General features: G+C 40.8%; 1 protein-coding gene across 1 annotated transcript in view; it reads left to right on the top strand.

The window, feature by feature from the left end:
• lpin2 (lipin 2) overlaps positions 1-18,001 on the top strand; it is a 185,197-nt gene that overhangs the window by 104,056 nt on the left and 63,140 nt on the right. The window contains exons 3-4 of the mRNA XM_070893051.1: positions 9,545-9,640; positions 15,625-15,932. Of these exons, the coding sequence (XP_070749152.1) occupies positions 9,545-9,640; positions 15,625-15,932 (404 nt within the window). The remainder of the gene's footprint in view (positions 1-9,544; positions 9,641-15,624; positions 15,933-18,001) is intronic.

Here is an 18,001-nt window from a genome sequence, read left to right as displayed (position 1 = left end):
CGCACAACAAGATTGCTAATTAGTTCTTTCTCATTACACATCACCCAGTCGAGGATTGCCAGCCCTCTAGTTGGTTCCTCAACATACTGGTCTAGAAAACCATTCCTAATACACTCCAGGAAATCCTCCTCCACTGTATTGCTACCAGTTTAGTTAGCCCAATCTATATGTAGATTAAAGTCACCCATGATAACTGCTGTACCTTATTGCACGCATCCCTAATTTCTTGTTTGATGCTGTCCCCAACCCCCCTCCTACTGTTTGGTCTGTACACAACTCCCACTAGCGTTTTCTGCCCTTTGGTATTCTGCAGTTCTACCCATACACTCTCCTGATTCCATTCTTATCTATCTAATCGTTGTCAGAGAATCACCTTGCTGCTCCCTCATCATAGCCCCTGGTGTCCCCCCAAGAATTTATCACCCCCTGCCCCCCCCCCTTCTATTTCTCATCTACATGCTGCCCCTTGGCGACATCCCCCGAAAACACAGTCACATGTATGACGATGACACCCAGCTTGACCTCACCGCCACTTCTCTCGATCCCTCCATGGTCTCTAAATGATCAGACTGCTTGTCCAACATCCAGTCTGGATGAGCAGAAATGTTCTCGAATTGATTATTGAGAAGACCGAAGCCATTGTCTTTGATCCCCGCTATCCACTCCATCCCTCTCCCTAGCATCTGCCTGAGGCTGAATGAGATGGTTCGCAATCTTGGTATCATATTTGACCCTAAAATGAGCTTCCAACCACATATCCGTGCCATAACTAAGACCACCTCTGGAGCATCGCCTGTCTCCATTCTGCCTCCGCTCATCTGCTGCTGAAACCCTCATCCATGCCTTTTGTTAGACTTGATTATTCCAGTACGCTCGTGGCTAGCCTCCCACGTTCGACCCTATGCATCCAAAACCCGGCTGCACGTGACCTAACTCGCACCAAGTCTCGTTTAGCCATTGCTCCTGTGCTCGCTGACCTACATTTGCTCCCACTTAAGCAATGCCTCGAATTTTAAAATTCTTATCCTTGTTTTCAAATCCCTCTATGGCCTAGCCCCACCCTATGTCTAATCTCCTTCAGCCCCACAACCCCCAGAGATATGTTCTTATATCTGTGGTCCTTTAATTCTGCCCTCTTGAGCAATCCTGATTTTAATCACTCAATCATTGCTGGCCGTGCCTTCAGCAGCCTAGGCCTTAAGCTCTGGAATTTTAAAGGGGCAAAGTGTGTTAAGACAAGCCTGAAGGCTCTGGTGCCTCAATGCGAGGCGTATTCGAATAAGGTGGACGAATTAACTGCGCAGGCAGCAATTAACGAATATGATATAGTTGGCATCACTGAGACATGGCTCCAGGGTGACAAAGGCTGGGTATTCAACATTCACGAAGGATAGACAGAAAGGAAAAGGAGATGGGGTAACGTTGCTGGTTGAAGAGGAAATTACCGCAATAGTAAAGAAGGACATTAGCTTGGATGATGTGGAATCGGTATGGGTGGAGCTGCGGAATACCAAAGGGCAGAAAACGCTCGAGGGAGTTGTGTACAGACCACCAAACAGTAATAGTTAGGTTGGGGACAGCATCAAACAAGAAATTAGAGATGCGTGCAATAAAGGTACAGCAATTACCATGGGCGACTTTAATCTACATATAGATTGGGCTAACCACACTGGTAGCAATATGGTGGAGGAGAATTTCCTGAAGTGTATTCGGGATGGTTATCTAGACCAATATGTCGAGGAACCAACTAGAGGGCTGGCCATCCTAGACTGGGTGATGTGTAATGAGAAAGAACTAATTAGCAATCTTGTGCGAGGCCCCTTGGGGAAGAGTGACCATAATATGGTAGAATTCTTTATTAAGATGGAGTGTGACAGTTAATTCCGAGACTAGGGTCCTGAACTTAAGGAAAGGTAACTTCGATGGTATGAGACGTGAATTGGCTAGAATAGACTGGTGAATGATACTGAAAGGGTTGACGGTGGATAGGCAATGGCAAACATTTAAAGATCACATGAATGGACTTCAACAATTGTACATCCCTGTGTGGAGTAAAAATAAAATGGGGAAGGTGGCTCAACCATGGCTAACAAAGGAAATTAAGGATAGTGTTAAATCCAACGAAGAGGCATATAAATAGGCCAGGAAAAGCAGCAAACCTGAGGACTGGGAGAAATTTAGAATCCAGCAGAGGAGGACTAAGTGTTTAATTAGGGGGGGGGGGAAACAGAGTATGAGAGGAAGCTTGCTGGGAACATAAAAACTGACTGCAAAAGCTCCTATAGTTATGTGAAGAGCAAAATATTAGTGAAAACAAACGTAGGTCCCTTGTAGTCAGATTCAGGTAAATTTATAATGGGGAACAAAGAAATGGCAGACCAGTTGAACAAATACTTTGGTTCTGTCTTCACGAAGGAAGGCACAAAGAACCTTCCGGAAATACTAGGGGACCGAGGGTAGAGTGAGAAGGAGGAACTGACAGAAATCCTTGTTAGGCAAGAAATTGTATTAGGGAAATTGATGGGATTGAAGACCAATAAATCCCCAGGGCCTGATCGTCTGCATCCCAGAGTACTTGAGGAAGTGGCCCTAGAAATAGTGGATGCATTGGTGATCATTTTCCAACAGTCGATCGACTCTGGATCAGTTCCTATGGACTGGAGGGTAGCTAATATAACACCACTTTTTAAGAAAGGAGGAAGCGAGAAAACGGGTAATTATAGACTGGTTAGCCTGACATCAGTAGTGGGAAAAATGTTGGAATCAATTATTAAAGATGAAATAGCGCATTTGGAAAGCAGTGACAGGATTGGTCCAAGTCAGCATGGATTTATGAAGGGGAAATCATGCTTGATAAATCTTCTAGAATTTTTTGAGGATGTAACTAGTAGAGTGGACAAGGAAGAACCAGTGGATGTGGTGTATTTGGACTTTCAAAAGGCTTTTGACAAGGTCCCACACGAGAGTGTTGTGCAAAATTAAAGCATGGTTTTTGGGGTAATGTACTGACGTGAATAATAAACAGGTTGGCAGACAGGAAGCAGAGAGTAGGAACTAACTGGTCCTTTTCAGAATGGCAGGCAGTGACTAGTGGGGTGCCGCAGTGCTCAGTACTGGGACCCCAGCTATTTACAATTTACATCAATGATTTAGATGAAGGAATTGAGAGTAATCTCTCCAAGTTTGCAAATGACACTAAGGTGTGAGCTGTGAGGAGGATGCTAAGAGACTGCAGGGTGACTTGGACAGGTTAGGTGAGTGGGCAAATGCATGGCAGATGCAGTATAATGTGGATAAATGTGAGGTTATCCACTTTGGTAGCAAAAACGCACAGGCAGAATATTATCTGAATGGCAGATTAGGAAAAGGGGAGGTGCAACAAGACCTGGGTGTCATGGCACATCAGTTATTGAAAATTGGCATGCAGGTACAGCAGGCGATGAGGACAAATGGTATGTTGGCCTTTATAGCTAACAGATTTGAGTATAGGAGCAGAGATGTCTTACTGCAGTTGTACAGGGCCTTGAGGCCTCACCTGGAATATTGTTCAGTTTTGGTCTAATCTGAGGAAGGACGTTCTTGCTATTGAGGAAGTGCAGCAAAGGTTCACCAGACTGATTCCTGGGATGGCAGGACTGACCTATGAGGAGAGACTGGATCGACTGGGCCTGTATTCACTGGAGTTTAGAAGGATGAGAGGGGATCTCATAGAAATATATAAAATTCTGACGGGACTGGACAGTTTCGATGCAGGAAGAATGTTCCCGATGTTGGAAGTCCAGAACCAGCGGAGACAGTCAAAGGATAAGAGGTAAGCCATTTACGACTGAGATGAGGAGAAACTTCTTCACTCAGAGAATTGTTAACCTGTGGAATTCTCTACCGCAGTGTTGATGCCAGTTTATTGGATATATTCAAGAAGGAGTTAGTTATGGCCCTTACGGCTAAAGGGATCAAGGGGTATGGAGAGAAAGCAGGAAAGGGGTACTGAGGTGAATGATCAGCCATGATCTTATTGAATGGTGGTGCAGGCTCGAAGGCTGAAATGGCCTACCCCGCACTATTTTCTGTTTTTCCCCAAATCTCTGCCTCTCCTCAAAACCTACCTCTTTGACCAAACTTTTGGTCATCTGTCCTAATTTCTCCTTATATGACTGTTGATTATTGATATCTTGTAACACTCCTGTGAAGTGCCTTGGGATGTTTTATTACTTTAAAGGTGTATATAAATACAAATTGTTGAAAATTATGACTTGCTCGTGTAATTATTCCACATACTCTGCTCATTATAGTGGTTTAACTAGCATAAGTTTATGTTGCTGTTGCTTAGTACTGATTGAGTGATAATATGCAATTTTGGGAAATTTACCAACTGTTCATTATAAGAGTTATTTGCTTCCTGCCCCTAAGTGCTATCTAATATACTCTTGTGTCCCTAATGTTACTAGATTTTTAAAAACTTTAAATGGATATTTATGCAATAGTTTAATATTTAATCTTTTACTCCCATCATGGGTTTACATCACTGGTTGTCCATTACTGGGTGGCAAAGATCCGTTATGAGTGAAGTGAACCAGGTAGTAAACCGTGCAATATTTTATTTTATAGACTCTACTGTTGCTTGCTTTTTAAATTTGAAAAGGTGTTGTATTCCTTTTTCAAGGTCACCCAATTATCTGTACAGCTGCTGAATACATAAGAACATAAATAGGAACAGAAGTAAGCCATACAGCCCCTCCATTCCTGCATTCAATACGATCATGGCTGATCCGATCATGGACTCTGCTCCACTTCCCTGCCCGCTCCCCATAACCCCTTATCCTTTAAGAAACTGTTTATTTCCATCTTCAGTTTATTCAATGTCCCAGCTTCCACAGCTGAGGCAGTGAATTCCACAGATTTACAACCCTCAGAAGAAATAAATGGGCGGCCCCTTATTCTAAGATCATGCCCTCTAGTTCTAGTCTCCCCATCAGTGGAAACATCCTCTCTGCATCTACCTTGTCAAACCCCCTCATAATCTTACATGTTTCGACAAGATCACTTCTCATTCTTCTGAATTCTAAGTAGAGGCCCAACCTACTCAACCTTTCCTCATAAGTCAACCCCCTCATTCCCGGAATCAACCTTGTGAACCTTCTCTGAATTGCCTCCAAAGCAAGCATATCCTTTCGTAAATATGGAAACCAAAACTACACGCAGTATTCCAGGTGTGGCCTCACCAATATCTTTATATAGCTGTCACAAGACTTCCCTGCTTTTATACTCCATCCTCTTTGCAATAAAGGCCAAGTTTTTGCCAAATTTATGCCCACTCACTTAGCCTGTCTATGTCCTTTTGCAGATTTTTTTGTCATATCATTGGATATAGTGGTTATCTGTACACGTGTAATGCAAAATTTATTTTTGCTGATTCACTTGCGGTTTATCAAAGTGTCTTTAAAACAAATTAAAAATGATCTCATTTGGTACATTGCATGTTGGACACATTTCCTCTTCTCCCCATCAAATACTTTTGTCTACCATCCTGAATGTAAAAACATAAATGTTGCACCATTAAATAAGTAAATATTGTGAATCAGATAATGCTATGGATTAGACACAGGCACTTAACCTCTGGGACCTGTGTTCAAATCCAGCCCAGAACGTTAAAATAAGCCTGCTAGGTATAAAATGAGCTTGGAGATTCTCAATGCAGTTTCTAATGGGCACGTATCCACAGCATAAAACTGTCCCTAAATCACCACTAGTTGGCAGTCTAGGTGGGAGAGGCCATGGGGCAACCAATGTGGGAAATGGAAATTTTACACTGGTGCAATAAAATCTGCTATTAAGTGGGGTGTGAAGCACATTTTGGGGGCATACTGAAAACCATGCAATCCTGACCTGGCAATGCTTGATACTGATGTGTATGAGAAATGGAAAGTGTCCATTACCTAATTGGTGTCTTTCACAGAGAGCACAACATTTGCATACAAATGTTTTGGAAAAAATAAGCGTTCTTTTTAAGTAAATATATATTTCTGCCAGGGATTCATCTCCCACCGCAACTTTGACAAACAGCAGAAACCACCATTTTTGCAAGGTTCTCACTGATCTTCCAACAAAGCTAAGCATTTTGCATTAGCTGCATCTTGCTCGCCTTTCTAGAACGACAATGATTTTAAAAATCCCATAACCTAAATGAAGAAATTCACAGATGTCACTGTACAAATTAAGTATATTTCAGCAGTGAGCCGTGACTGCAAATTTTGCTTTGTGTCTCCATATACAGGAAGCATAAATCAAATACTTTGATGGGGAAAATATTTTGGTTCTTGTAACTGTTATAATTGCATACATCCATTCTTTACATCAGAACTTGGTCTTTAAAAACTTTACGTTTTGTCATTATATTACATTAGCGCAGGTACACTGTTCACTACTTGGGTGAGTTGGACCATTTGTGTGTTAAGGGGCATTTTCAAGAAATATTGTAAGAACTGTTGATGAGAACACAAGGACATAAGAAATAGGAGCAGGAGTCGGCCATTCGGCCCCTTGAGCCTATTCAGCCATTCAATAAGATCATGGCTGAACTTCTACATCATTCCATTTTCCTGCCCTATTCCCATATCACTTGATTCCCCTAGTGCCCAAAAGTCTATCGTTCTCCGTCTTGAATATAGTCATCAACCGAGCATCCACAGCCCTCTGGGGTAGAGAATTCCACAGATTCACAACCCTTGGAGTGAAGAAATTTCTCCTCGTCTCAGTACTAAATGGCTGACCCCTTATCCTGAGACTATGACCACTATCTCTTGACTCTCCAACAGGGCAAAATAGCATCTCAGCATCTACCTTGTTAAGCCTTCTAAGAATTTTATACATTTCAATGAGATTACCCCTCAAAGTCCAGATAATATAGGCCTAATCTACTCTCTTCTTCCCACATTTTAATTCCATCTTCCACCATCTTGGCCAATCATTAACTGGTCTATATCTCTTTGCACCCTCTTTACATCCTTCTCCTAGCTTACTTTCTCACCTAGCTTTGTATTGTCAGCAAACTTGCATATATTATTGATTTTTTTCCCCCCCTATTCCCCTCTTGTAAATCATTGGTTATGGATGAAAATGAAATATTGTAGCTAAAGTTACAAATGAAATCAATAAACAAGACACTTGCAATATAATTTATTCTGTAGTCACCACTGTTGACTATTTCCCTGTTCATAATTCTTTCAAAAAAAATGATTTGTACGTGTATAAATAATTGACACATTAACTGCTCACCATTGTGGTCTGAGGTCTTAGAATAGGCAATGAGTAGCACTTTCTGTTGAACATTACTGTAATTCTATTTATATAACAATTGACGACCCCTCGTTCTCAACGATTGGTATTCAGGAAATGTGCTAAATTTGTACACCTTGTTCTTTTTTCTTTGATTTATGATTTTAGGGCTGTGTACAAAATTCTGTGGTGATGCACCAAATTCCTTGCAATGCTGTTATGTGTGAGAATCAGAATATTGAAAGCAATATATGACCTAGGGAAAGAGTCTAATCTGTTTTATTTCAGTCACTGTTTATATCAAAACTAGTAGGCTCTTGGAAAATACATATCCAAATATAATGAAGGTGGACTGTCACTTTCTGGACAATAAAGACTGGTGAGCTCCACAAAACATCTGCAGTTGGAAATACCAAATCCCTGAATAATAAAGCTTCTGTGCTTGAGTATATTTTGTGTCTAAACTTTGCAGACCTAATATTTTGTTTGGTAAAAATCTATATATTTGTGGATTAATCAGATTCTTCTGGGGGTGTTAGAAAATTATAGAAATTAATTGGTAACAAGCTGTTGCATGCTGTGATAAAGTACATCTACATTGTGACTATAATTTAACTCAACTCCTCCAAAAATGGAGCAGCCCAAGCCAGCCTACAGCAGGATTTGGACAACCTCCAGTCTTGGGCTGACAAGGGAAAGGTCACATTTGTACCACACATGTTATAATGGCCATCTCCAACAAGAAAAGGTCCAACCATCTCCCCAGACCTTCAATAGCACCAACATCACCGAGTCCTCCCATCATCATCCTGGGGGTTACCATTGATGAGAAGCCACATCAACAATGCCAGCAGAAAATAAGGGCAAAGTAATCCTTTTTTCCAGTGTGGCTTTTATATAATAAAAAAAAAAGTTGCTCAACAAACAGCTGCAGCGCTGTGCTATGATGCATTGCCTGGGATTATGCTGCATCATTAAGCCAAAATAACACATACAGCTAATGTCAATGATTTGAGAGTTTAATCTGGGCTCACCAATTGATTTTATCCATGTAGCAGCTGAACCATATGTGCCAACACTTCCCAATTGGTGCTGAATTAGCTCACCTGACAGCAATAGGCATGCTAACCTTAGCCTCCATCTCTTTAGATTAGGAGGGGGGAAATTGGGCAAGCTCTTGACTTTGCTGTCCAGCTCTCCGCACTTCAAATGGACATGTGGATGGAGTTTGGGTAAAGATAGGACCTTTGACTCTAATACTTTTATCACCCATTACCTAGCCTCACATATGAATAAGGACATAAGAAATAGAAGCAGGAGAAGGCCATACGGCCCCTCAAGCCTGCTCCGCTATTTAATACAATCATGGCTGATCTGATCATGGACTTGGGTCCACTTCCCTGCCTGCTTTCCATAACCCCTTATTCCCTTATTGTTTAATAGTGTCTCTGTCTTAAATTTATTCAATATCCCAGCTTCCACAGATCCACAACCCCCTGAGAAAATAAACTTCTCATCTCAGTTTTAAATGGGCAGCCCCTTATTCTAAGATTATGCCCTCTAGTTCTAGTCTCCCCCATCAGTGGAAACATCCTCTCTGCATCCACCTTGTCAAGCCCCCTCATCATCTTCTACGTTTCGATAAGATCACCTCATTCTTCTGAATTCCAATGAGTAGAGGCCCAACCTAACTCATAAGTCAACCCCCTCATCTCTGGAATCAACCTTCAGAATCTCCCCTGAACTGCCTCCACAGCAAGTATATCCTTTCGTAAATATGGAAACCAAAACTGCACGCAGTATTCCAGGTGTGGCCTCACCAATACCCTGTACAACTGTAGCAAGGCTTCCCTGCTTTTATACTCCATCCCCTTTTGCAATAAAGGCCAAGATTCCATTGGCCTTCCTGATCACTTGCTGTGCCTGCATACTGTAACCTTTTGTGTTTCATGCACAAGTACCCCCAGGTCCTGCTGTACTGCAGCACTTTGCATACTGGTCATTTGGGTGGAAATCCTAAAGGGTTCCTGCTGCTGAATTCTTGTGCCATTGAACCCAGAAGTGCTCAAGACTTTAAACATATGCCACCCGCCTTCAATCTCAAACTGACTAGAATCCTAATCCTCTCAGTGACGTTAAAGCTATAGTTTATGAGGCTGTGATTGCTTTTATAGCTGATTGACATAATCTTTGAAGCGTTGTCTGTGAAGAACTTGTTTCGATTTTAAAGTTATGCAGAATTTATTTAGTGCTATTTTGGGATTTACAGATTGACATAGAGATTAATGGGAATCCAGTGGATCTGCACATGAAGTTGGGAGATAATGGAGAAGCTTTCTTTGTACAAGAAACAAAGGAAGAAAATGTATGTAACAATTTTTGACTTGATTTTGTAAATGTTTAATGCAAATACAGTATGCTGGAATATGATTGTGCCTTATGGCAAGTAGCTAAGAAAACTGTTATTTTAATTGTCTTCATGTTTAAGTTGGATGTAGTTCATGTCTCTCATGACGGAAAGTTGCATTTACTGTATATTACCTAAATGAAATATAATTTAAAATCAGTTTGGGGCAGATAGGCGGAACACAATTTCCCATGTACATTACTTTATTTGCCACAATATTTTAATTCATTTCAATTCATTTCTATTCGGTTAAGAGGAGAAACAAATGAAACAACAAATGGAGGGCAGGGCATTTGTGGGAGGTGGGGACTGGACATGGTCACACATTCATACCACAATTTTACCAATGAATTTAATGGAAAGGGTGCCAAATTTGGTCATTTTGTAATGAAAATGTACCCAGCAATTAGCTTATCATTTTCTGAATTTACTGAATGCTTTATTTTTGTCGAGCAGGTAATTAAATAAATAATTTATAAATACTTTGCAACTATGGACAAGGTGGAAAAGTCACTGTGCAGCTGGAGGAAGAGTTATTTTTGCTTATTTTGATAACTAGAAAAAAGCACCTGAAATTTCAGAGACCTTGCTTTATCTCGAGTGCCGGACTGGAACTCCTGGCCACTTACAGTTGTAGATGCCATTACCGGCCCAGTTTAGGAGGATCAAGATCATTAGCATGTTTCAGGTGGCTGCATGGCATCTGTAGTGGCACCCTTCTGACGCTCACCCCAGCAGACCCCCAGAATGTTGGAGCGGCTCCATGCGCCTCCAACATATCTGAGGAGTCCTGGGAAGGACCTCACTGGAAAAATAACTGGAAAAAAAATCAGCTCTCAAAGTAGCTATCTGCCCATCTCCAAGATAATCTATTTCCTCTGGGATTGATTATCTTGTCTGAGGCATTTTGGGGCTTTTTGAAGGCCCATACTGGAACCTATGCAGGTTGTGAATATGTATAATGCACTGCCCCCAGAAGGCCATAGAGGGCAAACTCAATTAAGGTGTTTTTCTTCCCAAGTATCTTTTTCGTGAAAGATAGGCAGAAAATAAAGGGAATTGAGTTTTTTCTTTAAATGGTACTAAGAATGCTAAATAAATGGTAGAAAAGGCTAGGGACTGAATGACCTATTTCTCTTCTATGTATTGTGAAGCCTAAGTTGTGTGCAAGAGAGAAAGAGAAGTGATGAACTTCCATAAAATAAGAGAACACTTGGCGTTCGCTGTGAAGTTTATGAAGTGATGGACCCTGCTGTGCATTTATGTTATGCTGAAATTGGTCCCCAAAGTTAGGATGGCAGGGGCTGCAATCTCCAAAAGCTCTAGGATGTCTAAGGGTATAGTCATGCTCTAACTCTTGTCAGTGTAAAGCAGATTAATTTAAATCTGATACCATTAATCCAGTATAAATACATCTTGAATCCAGAGTCGGGGCATGGAGGGAAGAGAAATGAGACTCGCTGGAAGAGGTGGTCCTGCACCACTTCATTTCAGAGAATTTGAGTGTTGAAACAATATATAATGCACATTTCCAAGCTCCATTTTACAAGTAATTTCACCAATGAGCCTTATAAAGGTGCTTGTCAGTTTGTCACAATATTGAATTTAGTCATCCATTGTCAAAGAAAAATCGCTGCAACAAAGTAATTTAATACCAAAACCGATGTCACCCAGCATTTGCAGTGTATTCAAACTAATGGTATGTCCTCTACATGGCCCCATGTGGCCTAAATTTATGTGTGCTAAATAATTTTTTTTAAATAACAGAAAAAATTGTGATTGATTTCTTCTGGATTGAGTTTGAGGATCTTCCATTTCTATATTTTGGACAATTGGTTCAAAACTATTTTTTCTAAATTGTTCAGACGTAACCATAAATAAATTACACAAACACAAGTTCTAGAATATTGTGTTTTTCTTGGTTTTCTCCGTGCCATTGTGCAATGTCATTTAGCACTATCAGTTTGACATTGGCATTTATTTCTACTATGCAGTTATGTTGTTTGTCTATGCCACTTTCTGTTGAGTACCAAGAGAGCATGACCGCTGAAGGCTGGGGTCAATTCTTCTACTCATCCCTTTTACACCAGCAATTCTGTTTAATAAAAATGATGCATGCAGAAATTTGAAGAGAAACAGCTGCAAGATCTGCCTGACCCCTCTGAAGTTCCTTTTTACTCCGTTATTATTGATGCGAAAAGAGGGAATTCTAAAGGCATATAGGGTAATGAGACTGCCACCAAAGAATACATAGGAAAAGGTAGGTGTTCCGGCACTATGTATTTGCATTGCAATGACGTTACAAGTAGCAGTCCCTATAAGTTTTGACGCACCAGGGGCAATGTTCTGTCTAATTGTTTTTTGGCCCGCGCTGCTCCTTTAGCGGGCTGCACAGCTATTCAAAATTTCACTCATGCGTTCCTTTTCTGTTTTAAAAGCTGGCTCACTGGCCTTGTGGAACCTACTGACCATGCAGTTTAAATGGAACGTTGACCAGGGATAATTTTCACTTGCGGGCGGAAATGAAAATTACTCTCGACCACTTTTCCCAAGTGCAAATGTTTAGTGATCAAGCAAAATCAGTTTGCAAAGCAAAATTTTATTTGCTATGGTGTAGTTGACTATTAAAAAGCCTGTAAATAAAACTGCTGACTTCCTTCCCTCCCATCTTTCGTCCCCATACCTCTTTTTGAGAAAGGAGCAGGTGGGGGATGCGGGAGGAGGAGATCGTGGAAGCCTGGATTTTCTGTTATTGAAAATGTATATTTCTGGTTTGCGGTTATGGTTACGGCCTTCTATCATTCCAAAATAGAACAATGTTGCCAGTGTCCAGGCAATGTAAAAGATTACACTTTTTTTTCCAGAACACTAACCACTGCTCAGTATAAATTCCAATTACGTATTCTATTTTTAACCAGAAATTATACTGAATTATACCAGAAATTCCAACTAGTGCTACTCAATTAGGAAAAAATTCCACCAATCGACTCTGGTGGGGGTTAGGGAGGGAGGGATGAAAGCTTTGTTGAACTAAAGTGTTGCATCATTTAAAAAAAAATAGAAGACTAGTCTGACAGGCTCTCGCATGTAATGCCTGGGGCAGGTCACTTCTTTGCTTTATTGTCCAGGGAATTGGATTTTAAAAAGCACCTCTCTGCTGATTCATTTTTGTTCTGTATGTTTTATATATGTGCAGTGCTACTTTTTTTTAAAAAAAAGAATCCTCTAGTTTAAAAAAAAAAAAATTTGTTTCCTTTGTACTGAACATACGTCTTAAGCAGTAGCCAAGACGTGTGGTTTTAATTATAAGCTTTGAATAGTGTTTTGTAAGAAAGCAATCCCATCATCTTCTTGATTTCATCAGCAGCTTGTTTCTATGGTTTCCTTCATTTACAGTTTTGTGTTTTGAGATTTATTTGCTATTCATTTGATATGTTCCACCTCTGTCTATTTTTTGTACAAAAAATTCAGTTCTATTAATTTAAAAATAAATATTTGAAGATGATCAAGCAGGGATTTTGTTAATGTTCCTTACGATTTCAGGCTTTTGGGTCTAACACACCAGCCTATTCTCCTAGGAAAGCATGAACTGAAGCAAGACCTTGTGCACAGAGTAGTGTAGGATAGCATGCCCTGGGCAAACAATAAGCTTGTTTATTGTTTCAGGGTTATATGTAGAATTTACGTGCAGGAGTCGCATTATGTGCCATCACTTCAGGAAGTTATTCATTTTATTTACGTCAAGACATTTTTGTAACAGACTAAACTGCTAAACGTTCATTCACAGAAATCAGTAAAAACAGCTGGCATCTGAAGCCTGATCAAAGCAGCTTTCAACCAGTTCAAGAAAGGGTTCTCTCTGCAAATGGTTCAAAATAAATGATAGACCAACGTGTCTTGGAAAGTGGTAGGCATCTGATCCATACTAGTGAGTTTTTATCAAAATTATGTGGGCTTCATACTCATGGAGTCTCTTTGACCCTGATCAGAGTGGCATAGTCTTGCAGCTGTGTGAACAGCAGCTTATTGTTGCTGAATCCATCCCATTTATAGCTCCACAATAGAATTTAACATAATGGAAGCATTTTAGTAATGCACAACAGTATTGTGATTTCTTTCAGCCTGAGAGAAAAATAAGTTACATTTTTTGCTTTGGAGTATTTTTATGTGAATCTAAATGAAGTTCACAATTCAAAAACTACCCATCATCCTATCTATTAAACGAGCTTTAAGTTTATGTAAATATCAGAACTTCTGTTATTTAGTGTCTAAGAAATCCTTAATTAAAAATTATGGTAATTTTTAAAATCCGTTCAGTTTAATTGATTCTTTGACCAACATTGCTAGGATAGCCATTATGGAATCTGATCGCTCGACAGCTAGGGTGTAGGGATGAAAAACTCACCTCAGCAGTCACCCCAAGACCCCTGCCGTGCGCCCCCCCCCCACCCCCCCAAAAAAACTTTTTCTAGGCGGGCTGCATGCCTGATTCCATCGTTTGTAGGATCACATTTGAAATTTTCAGGCACAAATGGGTGGAGCAAGAGCATGCAGCCCAGGCGGAACACTCAGAGTGTCGGCACACTCCAAGAGCGTGGGCAGCCTAGGCGCATGCCACCCAACAGGCAGCCCTTGCGTCCCAGATGTTAACTGGCGTAACCAATGGTTTTTATTGAGACCTCTGGTGGTTGCTGAAGAAATGGCTCAAAAATTACTTTGGGAGAATTATTGTGGGGCCAGGAAGAAAATGATTGAGCTTTTGTCGGCCCATGCTCAATCTTCTCTGGGATGGGATGCCTTCTCTTTTGGGAAGCTCAGGGACCGATCAAATTCCTGACCTCCCAAAACTGGCGACGCACACATTTAGCGGCCATAGGTCACCATCAGGATTCAAATGAGGTTTGACACTAAGTTTGGACAGGCAGCGCGGCCATTCGCTCATTTTGGGCATAAGTCAAAGATTCCTCGCCCCCACCCCCACCCAACTGTCTTTGGCAGCTAAGTAGATTCTTCTATACTGGAATCGCTGTATGTCAAGTACAGTGCATTCTGTAGAGCTGTCATAAATCAATGCCAAAACATGCGTTATGAACCTTTTTAAAAATTTGTTCTGGGATGTGAGCGTCGCTGGCAAGGCCAGCATTTATTGCCCTTGAGAAGGTGGTGGTGAGCCATTGCCTTGAACTGCTGCAGTCCGTGTGGTAAAGGTACTCACAGTACTGTAAGGGAAGGAATTCCAAGATTTTGACACAGCGACGATGATGGAACAGCAATATATTTCCAAGTCAGGATGGTATGTAACTTGGAGGGGAACGTGCAGGTGATGGTGTTTCCTACCTTCTATTATTCCTACCACAAGTTGAATCTATTTTTTAATTTGGTAAATGCTTACCAATAGGTCAATGCAAGTGTGCACAGAAAAGATAAATTTGTGTACAGTAAGCCCTCCAGTTTCCTACTGACCATGCTGGGTATAACCTTCCTGGTCTGAATGTGGCAGCATTTAATGCGCTTCGCTTAACAGCAGAATGCTGTTGGTTGAGTTCATAGTGAAATTAGCTAAGAAGTCTGAGGCTGCAGGGTAATTGGTGTGATAAATGGCTGTCACACTGGTGCAGCGAAAGGTTTTCTTGAGGTTTTAAGGCTTTTTATTTCTATGGGCTTGAAGCTTTTTTAAAAAAAATAAATAGTCTTCAGTTTACAATTTAAATAATTCTACAATTTGAAGTTCAACATGTAAACTGCAAAAAATGTATTGGTGATTAAAAGGTCTGGTGGTCAGTAATTTCTTTCCTTTTTGTATATGTGAACATTTCCTGTGCTGTCTTGGAATATTCTCGATGAATTTACTGCATTTGGTTTTTCAATTTAAATATTCCTAAAATTTTTTTGTATGAGTAATTTATTCTCCGTACACTTTGCAATTTTTTTTTTATAACTAGGAGAAAGTTCCTCCTCACTTGGCTACCTCTCCCATCCCGACAGAAGAAGGGCAATTCTTCAAGGGTGTGCAGCTGAAATTGGCAAAATCTAGAGCCGATCCGGAAATGGGACAGAACTTGGAAAATATCGTGCAGGGCACAGCTCCAGAGACTGCACTCTGCACCAGCTCGGGGAAGAAGAAAAAGCGGCGGAAAAAGAAATTTAAACCAGATGGCAAAAAGGAAGACCGTGCACCGTCAGTTGGCAATGAGGACATATTTGAAATGGACATGAGTTCTGAGGAAGACAAACCAGTGCATTCTCCCAGGTAAAAATGAACTTTTATCTTGTAGTTTGTAGCTTTTAGATTTCCTTTTTATTAATCACTGCTATTCTTGATTCAAAAATGATTGAATAAGAAATTAAGCAAAATATATATTGGGGTTCCCTGATGACTCAGTGGATAAATGGAAGGTCCATTGCAATGCTAGAGATTGTTAACACTTTGTTCTTTATGGAACCATTTAACTGTCAATGGATTCACTATAATATCTGCAAGTTGACCTTATCACCTATGATTTGCCTTTTGTCGAGTTGCAAGTCCTGAGAGCTAGCAATTAACATACTTGTAGTAATCTGTTTATTGAATTAAACAATAGTATTGTGCTTATACTACCACATTCACTTCAGATTGATGGATAATTGAATACTAGATTATTCAGATTGTAGTTCATACTACATATTTACAATTAATTAAAAATATTGAGTATACAACATTCAGTAAAATACAAAAGAATAGTTTGTACTAAGTTAATTTCCCTCTAAGATTAGACTTGAATATAAACAATCTTTTTAATTTTTAAAGGCCGAAATACTGACAGGGAAGTTCAATTTTCTTGTGCTATTCTTAACATGTGCCAGATTTTGGTGAAAAAATAATGTCATTTTTCCTTCACCACAATTACCCTGCAGCCTCAGACTTCTCAGCTGATTTCACTATGATCGACTAATTGACCAGCAACTTGTAGCGGAGGAAGAGATACCCCGTGAATTGAGAATCGCCACAAGTTGCTGTCCGATTTACACCACTCTGCCATTAGCTTCGCAAAAATAGCATCTCGCGCTTAATCTCCCTGATTTTCATGAAGTTGCTGCATTTTCACATTATTTACCCATTAATTAATAGCATAAGTACCCTTTTAACGATCTAATAATCATAAATGACTACCAATCAACCTCTCTTGCCCAGAAAGTACACAATTATAAGTAAACAATTGTCCCATGCAGCAGGCTTATGGGAACACCATCACCTCCAAGTTACCCTCCAACTCTCAACATCCTAACTTGGAAATATATCGCCATTCCTCCTTCTTCACTGCTTCAAAGTCCTGGAACTCATTCCCTAACAGCACTGTGGGAGTACATTCACCACAAAGACTGTAGCGGTTCAAGAAGGCAGCTCACCACCACCACCACCTCAAGAGCAATGAAGGGCAATAAATGCTGATAGAGAAGCAAAACATAAAATGCTGTAAATCTCTGGGTCAGGCAGCATCTGTGGAGAGAAAGAGTTAACGTTTTGGGTCGATGACCCTCGTCACAACTGGCGAATGTTCGAAAGAACAGATTCTTAAGGAGCACTGAAAGGGGGAGGGGAGGAAAGAACAAAAAGGAAAATCTGTGACCGATGGAAGACAGGAGAGATTTGAGACAATAGGGATGATGGGCCGACTCGAGATGGTAATGGCAGAAGTTAGAAAAATATTAGTTTAGATAGAGTGTGAATGACAGAATAATTACCAGCTCCGAGAAAAAATACACAAGAGCAAAATATGGGCAGAGGCCAAGGTCTGAAATTGTTGAACTCACAGTTGAGTCCAGAAGGCTGTAAAGTGCCTAAGCAAAAGATGAGGTGCTGTTCCTCGAGCTTGCGTTGAGCTTCATTGGAACAGTACAGGAATCCGAGGACTGAGGTCAGAATGGGAGTGGAGTGGGAAATTAAAGTGACAGGCGACGCAAGCTCGGGGTCACGCTTATGGACTGAATGGACGTGTTCTGCAAAGCAATCTGCGTTTGGTCTCCCCAATTTAGAAGAGATCACATTATGCACAGTGAATACAGTATACTAAATTGAAAGAAGTACAAATAAATCATTGTTTCACCTGGAAGGAGTATTTGGGGCACTGGATAGTGGGAAAGGAGGAGGTAAAAGGGCAGGTGTTGCATCCACTGCGCTTGCACGGTAAGGTGCCATGGGAAGGGGAGGAGGTGCTGGGGGTGGAATGGACCAGGGTATTGCGGAGGGAGCGGTCCCATTGCAATACTGAGGGAGGGGAGGCGGAAGCTGTGATTTGGTGGTGGGTTCAGGCTGCAGTGGAGGAAATGGCGGAGGAGGAT

This window comes from Pristiophorus japonicus, chromosome 1 (genome assembly GCF_044704955.1).
Source record: "Pristiophorus japonicus isolate sPriJap1 chromosome 1, sPriJap1.hap1, whole genome shotgun sequence".
Classification (NCBI taxonomy): domain Eukaryota; kingdom Metazoa; phylum Chordata; class Chondrichthyes; family Pristiophoridae; genus Pristiophorus; species Pristiophorus japonicus.
The sequence above is the reverse complement of the archived record's forward strand: the minus strand, read 5'-3'. Positions and strand labels throughout refer to the sequence as shown.